Source organism: Mizuhopecten yessoensis, unplaced genomic scaffold, assembly GCF_002113885.1.
Source record: "Mizuhopecten yessoensis strain PY_sf001 unplaced genomic scaffold, ASM211388v2 scaffold9023, whole genome shotgun sequence".
NCBI lineage: Eukaryota > Metazoa > Mollusca > Bivalvia > Pectinida > Pectinidae > Mizuhopecten > Mizuhopecten yessoensis.
In genome coordinates this window covers 612,956-630,952 of record NW_018407840.1, presented here as the reverse complement: position 1 = coordinate 630,952, position 17,997 = coordinate 612,956, and the positions used below count along the sequence as shown (strand labels likewise).

At 36.1% G+C, this 17,997-nt stretch overlaps 2 protein-coding genes across 2 annotated transcripts; one reads left to right on the top strand and one right to left on the bottom strand.

Moving 5' to 3' along the window:
* LOC110457063 lies at positions 1 to 9,927 on the top strand. The gene is made up of 4 exons (XM_021508160.1): positions 1 to 116; positions 6,677 to 7,140; positions 8,662 to 8,840; positions 9,520 to 9,927. Exons 1-4 carry the CDS (start codon positions 65 to 67, stop codon positions 9,656 to 9,658), a joined length of 834 nt encoding a protein of 277 aa, XP_021363835.1. The 5' UTR covers positions 1 to 64; the 3' UTR covers positions 9,659 to 9,927.
* Positions 9,923 to 17,668, bottom strand: LOC110457062 (glycoprotein-N-acetylgalactosamine 3-beta-galactosyltransferase 1-like). Its single transcript, XM_021508159.1, has 4 exons — positions 17,624 to 17,668; positions 15,966 to 16,183; positions 12,191 to 12,867; positions 9,923 to 11,382 (listed from the first exon to the last, which is right to left on the bottom strand). The coding sequence occupies exons 1-4, from the start codon at positions 17,647 to 17,649 to the stop codon at positions 11,266 to 11,268; spliced, it is 1,038 nt and encodes a 345-aa protein (XP_021363834.1). The 5' UTR covers positions 17,650 to 17,668; the 3' UTR covers positions 9,923 to 11,265.
* Between the last annotated feature and the right edge of the window lie 329 nt (positions 17,669 to 17,997).

Genomic DNA, 17,997 nt, shown 5'->3' with positions numbered 1-17,997 from the left:
AGGCACTCAATACGTATTATTCTCCCTTTGATACGGAAATCAAACGGAACAAGACCCTTAAAACATGGGGAGATTATCAACATGCGTTGCAATTATTTTAGGATGTACCCTGAAAGGTAAGATTTTCCTATGTTTCATTATTTATATTCTGATACAAATGGCTGATATCGATTCATAAAGGATCAAATTTGTACAAAACGAAAATTTGGGCTGGCCAAACTCCAGTTTTAGATGTAATTTAAATGTAAATATATCTCAATCATGTTTTGGAAGTTTTCTAGAGATAAAAAGCCACGTGATATTGGCACCGGCAGAGTATCTATATTTATCTTTACCAGTGGATTAAAAATAGCCGTGGAGCAATCTTATGGAGCAACGATATATATATAAAAAGCAGCAGTAATTACTTTTGGAAGTGTTTATTTTTCTGTGTGTTCAGAGAAAAGGGAAGACTATATCAATCATATATGCAATACTATCATATCACTTATAAACGTGTTCCTGTATGGTCAGTGCTTGTGATGCACTGTTTATGAAAAAACCTTTTAGGTTAATATCATATCACTTACAAAAGTATTTCTGTATGGTCAGTGATTTTGCTGCATTGTTTATGAAGCAACATTTAGGTTAATATTACATCAAATTAAAAGTGTTTCTGTATGGTCGGTGATTTTGCTGCATTGTTTATGAAGCAACATTTAGGTTAATATTACATCACATCAAAAGTATTTCTGTATGGTCAGTGATTTTGCTGCATTGTTTATGAAGAAACATTTTGGTTAATATTACATCACATTGAAAGCGTTTCTGTTTAGTCAATGTGTGTGCTGCACTTTTAATAAAGAAACATATAAGTTAATATCACGTTGCATTAAAAGTGTTTCTATAGTCAATGATAATACTAGCTTATGTATCAAAAACACATATGGTAATTTAACAATGCTACAATGTGTTTTTGAGAAACTAGATGGTAGCTAATGTCACGTTATTTTGGAAATATTTTCTGTAGGTCACAGAGTTCATATTGCATCATGATTTAGAAGTATATATTCTTAAATCAGGTCTTAATGAATATGACAAAACAATAACTGTTATCCAAGGAAAACAATAATATAAAGAGACAATTAATAGGCTAATACAAAATCATTTTTGAAATGTTTTTGTATGGTCAGTGAAGTAATACTAGACCATTCAGTTTGTAGTTAAATATCATCTAATATGCACACCTTACTAATTATTTTGAATTCAAATTAACCAGGTCTTCTCTAACTTTTAAAATTCATAATTAAAAGGGTTTTGTACAACTGCCCTGCTGTTCCAACAATAGTTTAAACAATTTGGAGTTCCATTTTTTTGACCCATAGCCTCACCGATGAGTCACAAAAGGGCGCAACAGCTGTATAAAGAATTGCAATTCATTTAAATATATTATACCTATACAATTTTAAATATATTATACCTATACAATCTTAAAGGTGCAGTCAAAAGTATGTGTCTTACGTTCATGCTTCGTAGAATAACGGTTATTCACTTTAATTCACAAACGTGCGGAGATCGATATATTTTATTTTGTTGTTTTATTTCCTCTATATAGGTGATTTATACATTGATATACAATGTATGTCAATAATATATAAAAAAATATATTTGAAAACTGCATCAATAGGTAAACACGTGTTGCACGTAGCCACGAACAGATCATAAGGCAAAATATTCTTGATAATGCCAAACCATCCCGTCCGTTAACATAAGTTTCCACAAAATAAAATTCATCAGATGTAATAATGTTTACGTGACGTGTACAAAAATCGAAATGCATTGTTGTTTTATTTTAATGGTATAAATCAGTGGGTTGTCCTTTAAAACTTATCTCCAAGATTCATTATCGTTAAACAACAAACTCAAATCGGATAATACTCGGGAATTTCTATTTAAAAAACCAAGTGATTCTACCAAATCGACAACAATATCGTTATTCGAACTAAAAATCGATAAAAATAGGACTAAATACAAACAAATGAATGATATTTCCATGGCGGCCCTTAAACAGTTAAAGAAGAATAAGAGTAAGGAGAATTTTTCAAGTTTGAATTTGACGTTTAAACGATATTATACACGTACAACAAAAAACAGGAATAGTTTCCAGTTGGAAAACATTCTCGTGTAGTAGTATGACTGTGCAGGTGTTATGTTTTCATAACATCGTTTTGAGTTGGTATGTCTATTTTGAGTCTATAAAACGGAAAACAAAATATAGCTAATACATATAAAGCATAGCAGTTCTGTAAAATACTTAGGTGAACATTGATGGTAGCCAAGAAAGAAAGAAAGTAGAAATTATAGATATGTAGCATTAGAAAAGAGACGATGGATATATTTAATATGGAAAAGGAGAGAATATGATTAAAGAGCAGGCACATAAATCTATAGAAGATTGTGTGGCATTGAAGAAAGGAAAGCGTAGCAATAAAGTAGAACAAAATTGTGCATTACTTTTGTATAACAAGGTAGTGCACGAAGGATATGGTATATATGCGATATGTCTTATTTCTAATGTATATGATTCATGAGAATACATGTGTATATAATTCAGCCTTGGCGATGTTCATCCGAGTTCATTGTGGTCAGTAAATGACCACTGTAATGCATTATTGTGCTTTACAATGACAGATGACACCTATTCAAACGCAGTAAACAACACATTGCAATATAATTTGACGTCATGAGGTTTGACCTCAAGTAACATAAAAGCGTAAAAACACGTGTTAGTGTTCACAAGCTAACATGCGATATATAATGGCAGTTAACATGTTAGGCCGGCTCCAACTCTCGGTCGCCATCAAATACGAACATGGCCACAGGCAATGGTTGAGTTATAGAACAACAGAAATAAGTTTGGTCGTCAAACGACATGCCACTGTGTCTGAATAGTAGGCATTGGCATTTGGCTGAATATGGGCTGAATTTGTTTGTGACGTCATTAAAATATCGTCACATACACGGCTTTTGATACGATTTGTTTGTGAACGTGCAATTCTTTTTGAACACGCACTAACCCACATGGTCAGACATAACTCGGATATCGTCAGAAATAAAGGCACGTGAAAGAGATTAGTGTGTTGATGAACTTAATCGCCAAGGGCAACTGTCAATCACTTGAATGCTAAGATCCCGAGCAAATAGCCCGACCTTTTGACCAGTTCCCACACGCCCTCGTAGACACCAAACAGACTTTATTTACATACGAGTCATTGGTGACTGTCACATTTCACATTAACGATATCTATTATTAACGAGATATGCATATACATGTATCTATATATTTAACGGGACCTACCCCTCAAGGCTACTACGTCCATAACCAGTAGCTGTCAATGCAGACACAACGTTTTGAATTGTGTCCATTTTACAGCTGTAATACATAGGTAAACAGAGAAAAAATAATCAATTATTCATTATTGTAAATTAAGAATTACTCTCCAACTTTACCTTGCCGTACAAGTAACATGCAATAAGAAAGTAAACAAAGGTGATTGGTTGGTTGGTTGGTTGAAGGGTTTTGCGCCTACACGAATCCGGCCTTACGGGTTTCATCTCACTGACGGAAGTCGGTGTTCTGTCGGCGTGAGGGAAGTTGCCTTCCCTCAGGGGGTGGGTAGGAACACCCCTTTTTATAACAATACTCGATGCAAATTAGATTGTACAATGGATATTCGGTACTCCACATAGCAAGGTAACCGTCTAATGCTGTCATATACTATACAAGTATAGAGTAAATATTTTCTATGCAAGTTCCACAAGCGTGACGAGCTCTAAAACAAGACTGAGTAGTATGTATTATGTTTAACTTGATTCAATATTATATAAATGCATCCTGACTTGCTTTACCAATATTTCTATAGGTTCGGTAGATATATATATTTTTGGAAAGGGATCTTTATTTGTCCCGTATTTCTGGGTTTATTATTCATAAATGTACATAAATGTTCATTTACTCAAGTTTGAATACGTTATTAATAATTCTTTATTTTTGTGACAAATAATATTAAATGACTTGATTTTCCGTCACAGAAATCTTAAGTGTTCATCAATTATGTATTTTTACATGACATTTTAATTGAATAAATATCCCTAAAATATGATTGGTGTATTTCCTCTCTGTCCCAAAAATGTCTTTTAATTTGTTTTTGCGCCAAACTCATTTCAAGGACCTACATATATATGTTTACGACACCTGCGAATACACCAATATGTGTTTAGTCTGACAAAACACCTAAACAAATCTGCTTATATTCTATCTGAGAGGTAAAATGTTAAAGAACGTGACGCCGAAGAAGATAATTATATGCTTTGAGTTTATATCGCAGAACATGATGTCTTTTATTGCAATAAAAATGTCAATAAAAATCCCACCAGCTAAATGCTCCCGCCAACATTCGTCAGCTATTTATCTACTGCATTTACTCAGCGGAATAAAAAACACCTTTAAAACGTTTAATAGTATGTGAATGTCTTTTTTACTATTTAACGCAGACTCAATTGTCTGCAGAACAAGAAAGAGTGTTTTGATAAATTTGGGATGACATTCTTTAATATTTTTTTTAACCATTTGTTCTTTTCTTTTTGGAGGAACAAAACCTTTGGAAATTAGCATGTTAAGAAAAATGTATTATTCAACCTTTTTCAGAAGTTATAAGGATATTTAATTCACATTGATGGCTTTTCCGTCAGTATTGTGTCTGTTTTAATGCAAAATATAGTATAGTGCATTGACTGTTAATACATTGACCGCTAAAGCCCATTCCTGCAGGTGGGGGATCGAGAATGGAATAAAACTGCTGATGCCCACTGTATGTATCGTAGAAGGCGACAAATGTGGGACCCCCCCCCCCCCCCCCAAAAATAAATCTGCTGCGCCCATTACAATATTTGGGATCTTTATTGTTTTTTCTACTTTAAACTACCTTTTATTTTCTAGCGCCTTATTTGAGAACACCTCACTTTTGGCTTGAATGTTGAGCGTTCGCCCAGGTGAAGAAGGCAATGGGTTCTGTCCCCAGGCCGGATCATACCGAATTCCTTAAAAACGGTAGTTGCTGTTCCCTGCTGAACGTTCAGCATTAAAGGAATGGCAACAACTGGTTCACCCGTTGTCAGTATAATGTGACCGGGCGGAATGGTGTGCTTTGTGCATTCGGCATGGCATTTTAGTAAGATAGCACTATAAAGTCGGCATCAGATCCGCGCTATCACAAGGAGACAAACACACACCAACATACCCTGTCTCCTGCATACACAGACGCTAGTACGCATACACTACACACATGGAGGCACGTCCTGAAATGACCCGGGCTGTTAATAGGACGTTAAACAAAATTAAAGCAAACAAAACAAAACCGCTTAAGCCCAGGAATTTTATCATGTAAATCTTTTAAAGTTTCGGCATTATTATTGCAGTGAAAACAGTTTCAAGTTTAAGACACTCCTACTTAATCATTTACAGTAGTTCTATATATTTTTTAAATTGCTATGGTATTCATTTTCTTCCACTGACCTGATTTTTTTTCCATAACATCCTGTTTTGTTTGAGAATTTCGTAAGAAAATATCTTCTAACTAATTTTCTTAGTGCAATCAAAAATCTATGTTTTCTTCATACTCTAAAGAACATCCTTACGAAAACTATTTTAGACTTGTCATCTAAATAATACGACTGTGATATATTGTTCTAATAATACATCTCCAGCACACGCGCAGGCATACACACACAGGGAGATATTAGCCAGGTAGTATAGGACTAGTAGTTAGCGCCTGATAAAGCAGCTCCTGCGAATTCCTCAAAACTGTATCGATTAAGGTATATGCTATATGTGTATTCATTGTATCAAATTGTATATCTATCTACTGTAAAGCGCTTTAGAGTGGCTTATGTTAGCTAGATAGGGCGCTGTATCTAATGTTGTATATTTTATTTATTCTAAATGGGTATTGATATTTTTTTATGGAACGGTGTGTGGTTTTTTCGATGACACTTGAGGGGTCGCGGTGGCCAAGTGGTTATGGCATCTGTCGTTCTGCTACCACCAGCCCTCCACCACTGGGTCGCAGGTTCGAGGCCTACATGGTGCATTCGCCAGGTACTGGCTGATTGTTGATGTTTTTCTCCGGGAACTCCGGCTTTCCTCCACCATTAAAACCTGACACGTTCTTAAATGACCATGGCCTAAGAGATCCTTCTTAGTTATCCGGATAGCACGCGCCAGTTTATCGTTACTAGTTCCAAGCTTATCAACCCCTTATCAAATACATCTGAATGTGTATCGGTACGGGTAATTTTTGATCATGGATGAAAAATAAAAATAAAACCAAATAACCACCGCTTAATCTTACTGCAATATCCCTTCTATTAGTTAAAATGATCTAAATAAGCACTAGCCAACAATTATTGCTATTCTCCAGGGAGGTATCCACTTTGGCTGATAGGTTTGTAATACTTTGAAATAAGCTGTTTGACAAAATGTAAGCGACTATTGAATCATTTTATTAACATTTTTGGATCTAAAACGGGTTTTCTCGTTTCTACACACATTTGGAATCTAAACCGTCCATTGAAAGTTTTCTCGTTCCTTCAAAATGTTTGCATTTAATTTCTTTTTCTATTCTATATAAATTTACAGTATATGCCCAGTTGCCCCCGATGTTTGAACAGATGGCTATGGCTATGGCGGGCGGAGGTGGCCAGGGAGCGGGGGCAATGAACCCCCTCATGCTGTCTGCCATGATGAATCCAACCGCAGGTGGAGAAACATCAGCTGCCTTCAACGAGATGGCAATGATGAATATGATGATGAATGGGAACGCAAACGCGGGTAGTATGTTAGACACACAATCACGGGTACCAACTAATTCAAATGACACTTCTGCTAGAAGAGGAATGGTTCGGCCTCCAGTGCCAGTAAACAGAGGTCCCAATATTAACGACATTATGTCCATGATGATGCTGTCTAACTCGGGAGGAACTCCAAGCACGGACACGCTACAGAAGATGGGGGCAATGCGAGCTTTACAGCAAAGTAACACGCGGGTTCTAAACCCCAGTCTGAGACCAAATCAACTGATGGACTTGACGAGAGACGGAGCGGTCAGTATACTTTTTTTATTCACGAAATGAAAGTGAATATAATCAATCGTTTCGTAGAAGTGATCCAAAATACTGATTAATCACTTACGTTCTAGTTAAATTTTTGTTCTTTCTATCGTGTTGCAGGCAGTTCATCCGCAGCATTTAAAAACAGGTTTAAAGACTTTCAATCTAAAAACGAAGCTGTTAGCATGTGATATAGCTAAGGGTTGCAGGGTTTGTAACAATAGATAATTTTGTGACCCCCTCCCCTTTGATAATTAATAAACTTCAATTAGTCGTTTTATATTTTCATTAAATTTGATGAATAACAAACGCACTATGTGCACAAATACCATTATGTTTTGAGCTCCTATGGTAGGGAAGATATATATATATTTATATATATAATATGTGACCTAAGTGAACTGCCAGGCCATGTACCCTATGGCGACATCGTAACGTTGTGAAATTGGCATAACTATTCAAGATATAGCGTATACATGGGCAAAATAATGTTTATCAAACACAGTATTTCGAAAGTGCGTAAGTTTTCAGCGTTTCATCAGAAAGCTATTCAAGCGACAAACAAATTCTGTTATGTACGTTCGTTTTGACGTCACACCAAAGTGAAACATAAAGTTTAAGCTCATGCTTCAATGAAACAACCAGGACTTTTCACGAATCAATGGTGACCATACAGGAGATACGAAGAAATAGGAGAAAGCTATTTTCTAATGAATAATTTACATATGAAAAAGATGAAATAAATATTTTTCTATCAGCACGATTGTCTAGGGGTAGGACGCCGGGCTCGTGACCGAAGGGTTGCTTGTTCGAGTCACGGCACTGTGTTGTATCTTTGAGCAAGATACTTTACTCCGCTTGTTCCAGTCTACTCGGCTGTAAATGAGTACGTGGTTGGGCAGTGCTAGCATTGAAGAATGCTAGCTGTCAGCGCCGAAATGGCAGCTACGGATGTATGCTCCCCAGGGAGTTGAGAAAGGTATTGGCTTGTTGCAAAGGCCCTATAACCACAGATACTAATTTGTGAACCGCTTTGAGACGACCTACGAACTAGGTTGTGATCAATCGATATATAAGAACCTCGAATTACTATTATTATTATCATCAACAAAACATTACAAGTACTTAGTAAGGCTTTCGTCTGAAATTATATGCCAGATTGACCTGAGTTAAATGGTTTTTGTCATACACATGCTACACACAATATATATTCAGCAAACAAGCAGGCAGACACACATTGGGAGATATTAGCCAGGTGGCATAGGACTAGTACTAAGCGTCTGACGATGCAACAACTGCAAACAAAATTGTATTGATAAATGTATTATTGAATGCATGCTAATTGTATTGATGTATACATTGTATATATATATGTATTGTGCAGCGCTTTACGATTGCTTATTCTAGCTAGATATGTGCTATATCAAATTTTGTAGATTTATTTTAAATTTTATCTACATGATGCAGCAGTTACTTATAAGATCACAAATGCGATGAATTTTTAATGTTTTTTAGGGTGTGAGCGCCGTCCTCGCTAGGCAGATATGTCCACCACAGCGATGTCCATTCCGTGCTCCGTGTGAGAGTCCCATAATCACATACAAGCCGGACACATTTTTTGTCTGTCCAGATTGTCCGAAATGCCCTTTCGAAATTATGATGGGAGTAATGAATCCGAGCGCAAATTCTATGAGGTAAGTATATAAATGTTCGTTAATATCTTTGTTTCACGAGTTTCAACCATTTTTTTTTATTCAATAAAGTCGACTCGAGGAGACCCAATATATCATAAAATCTACGTAACATTTTTGTAAATACAGAGGTCTTTGAAGATATGAGTTGATGCAAGCCTTGCGACATTTGGGGAGTCAGTAAATAGTTTCAGTTAACGTATGGTTTGGATGATAGTTAGGATGATACAGCAAGGATTATGAAAAGTTCATTTTACACAACCAATAAGAGTTTCTATGTTTCTACCTATGTATGCATACGCTTCACTGGTCATTTGTCTGATGAAGGTGACAGTGTACATACCGTACTAGTCATCGAAACGTCACATAGAAACTCTTATTATTTGTGTAAAAAGAACTTTTCATAATCCATACTTACCAACCTGAAAAAAATGTTTAGAAATACAGCAAGGATCTTGTCCCCTTTCTCCTGGCATACTTTCCGATAATACTATATCTTTCAGGCCGATTTAATCTTTTGGTTTTGTAATTTTTCTTTTTCTCTTTTCCCTCGAAAAAAATCGGTGATATACAATTGCTAATCAGAGGCATTCCTGTAAACTATGAGAGAACAAATATATCCTTACATGTCCACTCACAACCAGTCAACGGTTTGATATGAGATTTTATGTTTTTATTTTAGTTCTATGGGAAGGCGTACACTGCCAATGATGAGAAGGAACATGCTGGGCCGCCAACGGATGGGACGGCAGATGCCCATGCGTGTATTTCCTATGGGATCTCAGACGGGGAGTAGAAACGCAACCGCAAGTGCTGCATAATAACAGAGTCGTCTTTCATCGACCTACCTGTGTCGGGAAAGCAGATAAAAAAGAGCGAGCAGATTGTTGACATCTATAGCTGTTTTTACGACAAAGAATGGTTGTACGGATGAGTGATTATGATTGAATAGTGTGCGAGTGTTAACAAATCCGTGTGTTATTACCGGAATGTTTAAATTTACTTGCATGAGGTGTTAATTTGTTTTATTTGTGTGTTAAATTGTGTGAATAATTGTTTTAAATGAAATGAAATAAAAAAACAAAGAACTTATTATTCTTTAAATTTTTTTTCTTTTGATTGTGAACATTTCAATAAAAAAATGTGAGCATTCCGGAAAAGACGTGATTTAGAGCACAGCTAGGCAAAGGCGATGTGATTGGGAGCACAGTAAGGGAACGAAGATGTATTTGGGGAACACAGTTAGGCAATTTAGATGTGTTCGGGATCACAGTTAGGCAAATGATATGTGTATTGGAACACAGTTAGGAAAAAAGAAGAGGGAGATAATCAATATTTACAGTCCCTTTCAAATATAATGTATGATCTTAAACATATATTGTTTCGATAACAGTTTTCATTCGGATATATTCTAGGTCATTTAAATAGATAGAATGTGCTATGTTTTTTTCACGTTTAGCTGATTAAAGGGTGGAGAAATGCTATAGTTTTATTACGGAAACCACTGGTAACTGATTTGCATTTACATTACACTATAATAGCATAAATAGTTTAATAAATTAGGTTCGTTATGTGCAGAACATATAATTAATACAAAAAGGTGTAATATTGCTGTTTTTACTGAAGAAGGACTTGATGATACTATCAAATTAATCCCGATTCATTTGCTTATAAAGTTTAGTTGGTACAATGCCGATAACGTCACTTCTACGACGGCAAATCCACGCATAAATTGACAGAGCTCTCCTGATAATCAAAATTCAATATTTTAGTTTTACGGCACTTAGAATATGTAAAATTATGATTGTGTTTGGTTATTGTTATGGTAAGTGAATGGGACTGGGACAAATTGTACATTAATTGATTTGCGGTTTGACCGCCTCCTCAATTGATCAACCATTGAACTTAGTCACAAAAGAGGATTCAATCAATTTATGACTAATTTACTTAATCGCCTGTTAAATTAAAAAAAAAACCGATACAACAAACAATTAGCTACAAGACAATCACTCGAAAATAGCACGACGACAGCAGGTTATTGCTACCCCTATCGGTAAAATCGATTTGCGTTTTAGAAACTGGTTTATATTTATCCTCAAGCTCAGGGAAGTGAATATAATAAAAAGACATAACCATGTCCTAAGCAATTTCAATACACGCCTGTTTTGTATACACTATCTCCACTGGAAGCGCCTGGAAGGGGAGGTAACTTTTTGAAAGTGGTAACTGAGCTGCATATGCTGCACAACTGACATAATTATATAAAAATGTGTTAAATTAAAGGGATTTATTTAAACCCAATTCTATGTACAAACATTAATGTATTAGATACAGTTTTGCATCAAATCATGATAACTAAATGCGGTGATAAGTGAGACTGAATGATACATAGAATATTCTCAGATTTTCGTGCTTTCCGTTAAGGAGATTACACGTGCAGCTTGTCAACTCCGTAGGCTCGTAGATGATATGTGTGGTATTCCAGTCCGAACTGTTTAGGAGCATTCACCATACAAAACGATATAGCGTAGTCACTGACGGTAACCTACAACACAAATTATACGTAACTTATCAAACAGTGCAATATGTACATGTCTGTGATAAAAAAAAAACCCAGATCGTTTCGGAAACTGTTTGGGTTTTTCCGTCGCATTGTCGTGACGTGACAAAAAAGTTCCGAACAGTTCCCGCTTGACTAAAAAGGGTTAGAATATAACTAACGACTTTGTTCTCACAAACATAGATCCAGTTTATATAGAATGTAAATGATACTAAAGAAACACTAGTTATAAAGATAAAAAAATAATAATGTTCAATTCAAAAAATAAAGGCTTTAGTTATTAATACCGTCATGAATGTTAAAATGATTTTTTTATGATTATTTATCTTTCTGTGGTATGGTAACCTACCTAGCTAAACCCTGACTACCTGGATGAGTCGCATTAATGGTGTACAATAAATCATGTGATAATTTTTGCTTAACTTTGTTTCTATAAGACATTTATATCCGTAATGAATTCCAACTAATATGCTGTTTCAAACAGATTTCAAAATGGTAGCATTTTCCCCAGGAAATTTGCAGTAGTTTTCAGTTTTGATGATGTGGGCGTTAGAGAGATTTGCAAAGCCTCGTGCTGTAATAAAGATCGTCGTTGGAATAGTAGTTTCAGTTTTATTGTGTGATAACATGAAAGTTGGAATGGCATTGGTTGAAGCTAGATTATTCCCTTATTATTGACACTTTATATGCGCTGGTACGTTTATATTCAGGGTGGAAAGATGTTACCCATTTATGCTGCAAGAATCTTTAATTAAAATAGCAAGCTTCATGCTCCGTTTGATGTAATATTTACTTTGCCAGTGGCTCCAACTTCTTCATGCTCGTGGAAGTATATAAGGCTGAGGTGTTCCGGGGGCACACAGTTGAACATTTCACGCCCATCCGTATCCTTGGTCGACCCGACAATGACGCCAGCAACATCCATACATAGATCTTCATACGCATCTCCAGATACAGGACCGTCACATGATATCTGTTTATAGTCAATGGCCGACACACGCCGAACTGCTTCCTTGCTCATTACAAATCCCATATTTTTAATATTAAATTGCCATGGCAATCCTATCTTTTTAAATTCGACGCCTTTGAAGGGATTTACTCGACCGTAGAGTACAGGCGATGTCGGGTCTTTAGTGGACAAGAAATGACGCAGATTCTCCATTATGACATAGGTCTCGTCTGTGGCTATCAGAAACCAATCACACTGTTCAATATATTCTTTCATTATCAAACTTATAACGCTCTGAATCTTTTTTCTGTAGAAAGAAAATTGTTCCGGGGAGCCGACTTCAACAATCGGAAAGTTATAAGAGTCAATGGCCCCGTGCGCGAGAAAAACTACTTGAGTACATCGTTTGGCCCATGTTTTGTGAATTGCTGTTGATTTCTTTGGCAGGTCGACCGTTTTGGCAAGTATTACGCAAAACACAGTGATTTGTTTCTTCAACGAATCTGCAATTTTTGTATTATCTAGAAAGGAAAAAAGAAAATACCATGTCATATAATTTGGGATAATAAGCCATTTTAATGCATTTATAATGCAGTCTCATGTGAAAAACTACATTCAAAATTACTATACAAACGTATAAATCTTATGTTTCCTCCCACTTAAGGTAAATTTTAAACTGTGACTTTGATTCAGATAAAAAAAATCCATACAAAATCCAAACTAAATCTATTTCTATATGACCATCTCGACAATTTTGTCTTGACGTCACACCAACTAGATCGGCATAGATGTTGACGTCTATATATAAGATATAACGACGTGACGTCACATTACAAGTATGTACAAGATGAGAAGACAAACAAGCTAACTTTCAAGGTGGCCTATTGAGACTAAACTAAAATATTTTACTCATAACTGAGCGAGATATGGTTTTCTCCCACACTTCACAGGTACATTCCCGTTTTTGGTAGGGAAAAGATAAACCTGTCTTGATCTATCTTGATCAAGACAGCTGGCACGCGCTATTATGTCACAGACAACGCATTTCTTTCAACATGATCTGTGACCCTGTGCACTTTTAGCAAAACCGATTACATCATCACTTTTACACACATGTATTGGAATAATTACAGTCAACAATAAACAAAAACATAGGATGTCGTCTCTTCTTTCAATGACCAATCGCTCAAATGAAACCGCACAAACGGACTTAGGACGACAGACTGGGTCTAGCGCACCAACCTCACATCGGCTGATGTCAAACGAACAGTCAACAAACATTACACATGTGACTACAGCGCACAACAGCATGTCCTTGTGCGAACCTGAAAGCGTTCGTAAATCCAATGAATATGAAATCCCGAGTATATTCCAAGGCACAACAATCACTGGAGGAACATTTAACATTACTATCAACAATATCACAACGATGTCAGCCCCCAAAACGAAACGACCGAGGCTGTTGTATTCTGACTCCGAGTGAACTGTTCAAAGCGTAAAGTCAGCGAGTGCAAGTAGTTCTGTTTGTTTTCGTTAAAGACACTATATCGATTAATCTTATGACAAAAAATGTCAATATACAATATAACTTTGCTAATACTGATAATGTATTAAATATCTAAATTTAATTATGACTGCTTTTTTTATTTACATTGCGGATTTTTTTTACACACATTTGCAGCACAGCGGCTATGTGTGTATTCATGCGCCATTGCTGATAGCACAGTGCATTGGGGGCATTTTAACGGTATGAAAATGAGGGAGAAAAATAATCAATCATTCCTGTGTGATGTAGACAGAGATATCTCAACCCTCGGGTTGATATTTTTTTTTAGGTTTAGCACTCGGCAAAGCTTCGTGCTAAACCTACAAAAATATCTCACCCTCTGGTTGAGATATATCTGTCTACATCACACAGGAGTGATATATTCTATTAATCTCAGTCGAGTGCTCAGATTTTGTAACATAATCCGAACCGAGGCGTAAGCCGAGGTTGGGATGTTACAGAATCTTAGCCCAAGCTAAAATAATCTCGCAATCTGATTAAAATCATCTGTTACATGCATATGGCTCCGCCTGAATATCTGAATGTGCCGCGGTCAGGGTCACGTTCAAGTGACCTTTAGATGAACCAATCAGAGGCGCGCTGGTAAAAGTTTGCCAGCGAATCGGAATATCATGGTTGATAGATAAATAGCGAGGGTTATCGAACAGATTAGTTTTCCAAAACAAATATGGCGACGGGAACTGACGTTTCTCCGACGCCGAGGAACCCGTACCCATTGGGTAATAATTGCGTAGGCAACACCGCCATACAGTTTTTCTTCTCTAATAAAGCTTCGAATATCATTTTCTGTTCGGGTTTCAGACGATCAATCTCAAATAACTTCAGAACTTTCGCATCATTCTCATCAATGTCCGCCATATTTGTTACAACTCCGAGCGCCCTTTTAAAAGAGGGTCTCTGATTGGTCAAAATTTAATGAGTATTTATAAATATAAAGGTCACCTGACCGTGACCCTGACCGCGGCACACTCAGATGTTCAGGCGTAGTACAAAGTTAACGAAGCCATGTAACATATGATTTTAATCAGACTGTATAATCTCGCTAAGTTACAAGTAATATATTTTATTTCTCGCAAAAGTTCGAAAAAGATATACAATTTTTCTTAAGACTACAAATACGGCTTCTAAACTAATAAAACTTCATTTGAATGCTTCCGCGTTAAAATGAAGTACGTTTTTACAAAGGAGACAACGTATTTACAGTCTATATTATATTTTATCTATAGCATCAGGAATCCAACAACAACAAAACATAACGTATAAAGACAAAACAGAATATGCATAATGCGGATGGTCAATTTCGAGCCGTCAACGCGCGGATCAATATATCGTTGTGTAAATATTTCGCGAAATGTAGCGTAAATGTACCAAACAGATCGGACGAAACAGACAAATCTAGCATGTGGTATGCCAGTGGGATGTCTCTGTCTGAGGTGCGAGAATACCTATTATAAACCAGTCTATACAACTCTGTACCACAAGTAGTCGCACGATCTCACCATGTTTACGACATAGGACCACTTTACGGTATTAATTGCCATTAAATGTCACCCGGGTCTTTGCAAATAATAAAACTGATCTTAAACACACAAAAGTAAATATTTCATTTAATCTTGCCTCAAGAATTAACATCATTGTCAGTGAGAGGCAAGTTCAATATGCAAAACCTCTGAGTCTAGGTCAGCTTTGATGTTATTGTATTGCTTTCTATATCCGGATGTTGTTGGAAACACGATTGTTTGTCAGAGATTTCACGAGGGCGAAGAGAAACAAAACACATTCGGAACTCGGTTGTGTAGGCTCTTGCCCAAATATCTGTTTCAAGAGAGGTTCTGAATAAGGGAAATATGACCGAGGAGACTAGATTGCGTGAGGTTGACATGAGTTTTTTATTTCCCCGTCATGTGATCAATATCATCCAATCATCCATGCTGTTACATAAAGGTGAGGTATAATAGTATCATTTGTTTGAAACCATCAACGGTAATGAAATCAAATCGCACAAACAATCAACGTACAACGAAACAACAATGAAAAATAACCATATCCTACCATGGTGATGACCCCTATCCTCATTCAAGTCTTTAAATTGCATATTTTCCAATTCAACGTCGTCCAAATCTTTCGGTAGTTCTTTTTCCTTTTCAAAATTCTCCACTTTTCCACTGCGCACGTGAGCCTTGTCATGGTGAGCGCGCATTCGAATATCGTGAAGTGACGGGACAAACAGGTAGTAAACAACAATTCCAAGGCATATCCCGGTCATAAACCTTTGGAGAGAAAATCCCATTTTTGTATCAAAAGAAAAAAATATATGGAGAAAACAAAGAAGAAGATAAAAACTAAATCTTTACAATCCCCGCAGTTGGGACAGCTTCACATTTCTATAGTTCATTCAAGATGAACGCGAAAAAAACCCCGGTTCTCAACTAGAGGTTTTACAAACAATGAATCGTGCATAAAACCAGAAAGGGAAATACACATAAGTAAGATTGATTTTTATTGTATATTAAGAAAAGATACATGTTTATACCAGGTGTCCCGTATAAGTCTATTCGATTTAAAAGATCAAATAAGCCGTTTCGATGCTTTTTGTGTCTCAAATCAAATGACAAAGGACTAAGTAGCTGGTCTGTACTTTATACTAGACCGAGAGAAATATAAATCGAATGTTCACAGCTGCAACGGTTTTATTGTTGCTTAAAACCATATCGATAATCATATAATAAATGGCACCCAATCCTTTTGTCATCCCATGGCAAGTGTTGTGCAGTTTTAACACACCCCGTGATAAAATATCGACCAGCCATTACATTTTCAATGAAGAATTACAAAGATAGGCGGACACTATCACATTTGTAGTAATGAGTGTGAGGATTAAAGTAAGTAGCTCTCTGTCCGATAGATGTGAATGGTCCGAGGTGTTTTCGAATGAGAAAGAATATACCTGTTGTGTGCACTGACTGTTACTAACAGGAATACCAGATGATATTAGTATTATTATTTGATTGGTCGTTTAGAGTCCAATTATAATGATACGAGGTGAATATTAACATTCGTGATAATTAAGCAAAAAACGGTATGCCGTGTGGTGGATTCCGGAAAGTTTTTTATGCGGCGATAGTATTTTTTTATTTTTTTTTGGCAAAATAAAAGATATGTTGTGCATATTTACAGTAAGCTTTCCTCAACAATAAAACTAAGTGAATGGATGAGTGACTAGATAAAACAATGTGTGTCATCATATACATTTTACAAAAACGTGTTTAGAACTTATTAACGTATCCTTAACGCCCATCAACACAAAAGAGGTTTTTAAGGTCAATAAAAAGTAGCTTAAACATATTAAAGGAAATGACATCAAACGACCGCAAAGGAAAAAAACCACATACGTCAACTTAAAAAGGAAGTGTAGCTATGGTTAGCTATGGTTATTTACATCTTTCTGAATAGACCCGGATAATATTTGATAAACATGATTCTTGGAGTATTTATTGTAACAGAAACATGCTCATAACGTATACACTGTATGTTGTTATAACATATAAAACGTTCATCAGAATCAAAGTTGTCTTAACAACGCACCAGTAAGTACCACCTCTGACGACGTGGAAATCTACATATACATGTAGCAGTGTCAAAATGTTCCATGAACAAATCTCTGATTAGATTTTCATAAATAACTGAACAAATAAGATTTGATTACTTACTGTTTCGTAATTGTGCTTCGCACCATTTTGCCATCTCATGTCTTTATGTGTGATATAAACTACACACACGAGTATGGAGTGTCAACATGCCCTATAGCGGTAAGTTCAATTATGGCATGCGACAATAATTGTGGAATATCCCGAGGGTGTAGCTAATTCCATTTTAAAAGAGTCCTGTTGGAGTTCACTCGATAGTGTCCACGTGTTTTTATTAACAAGTAAAAGGAAAACGAATTACTGGTCGTTCTTTTCAATATTCTAACTTTTTTTTTGCAAAAATATCGATTTTGAAGTTTGTTTTTTTAATTTTAATTTCAACACTATAATTGTTTTAATTATTTTAGGATCCCTGTGCCACTGGAAGCTAAACATGT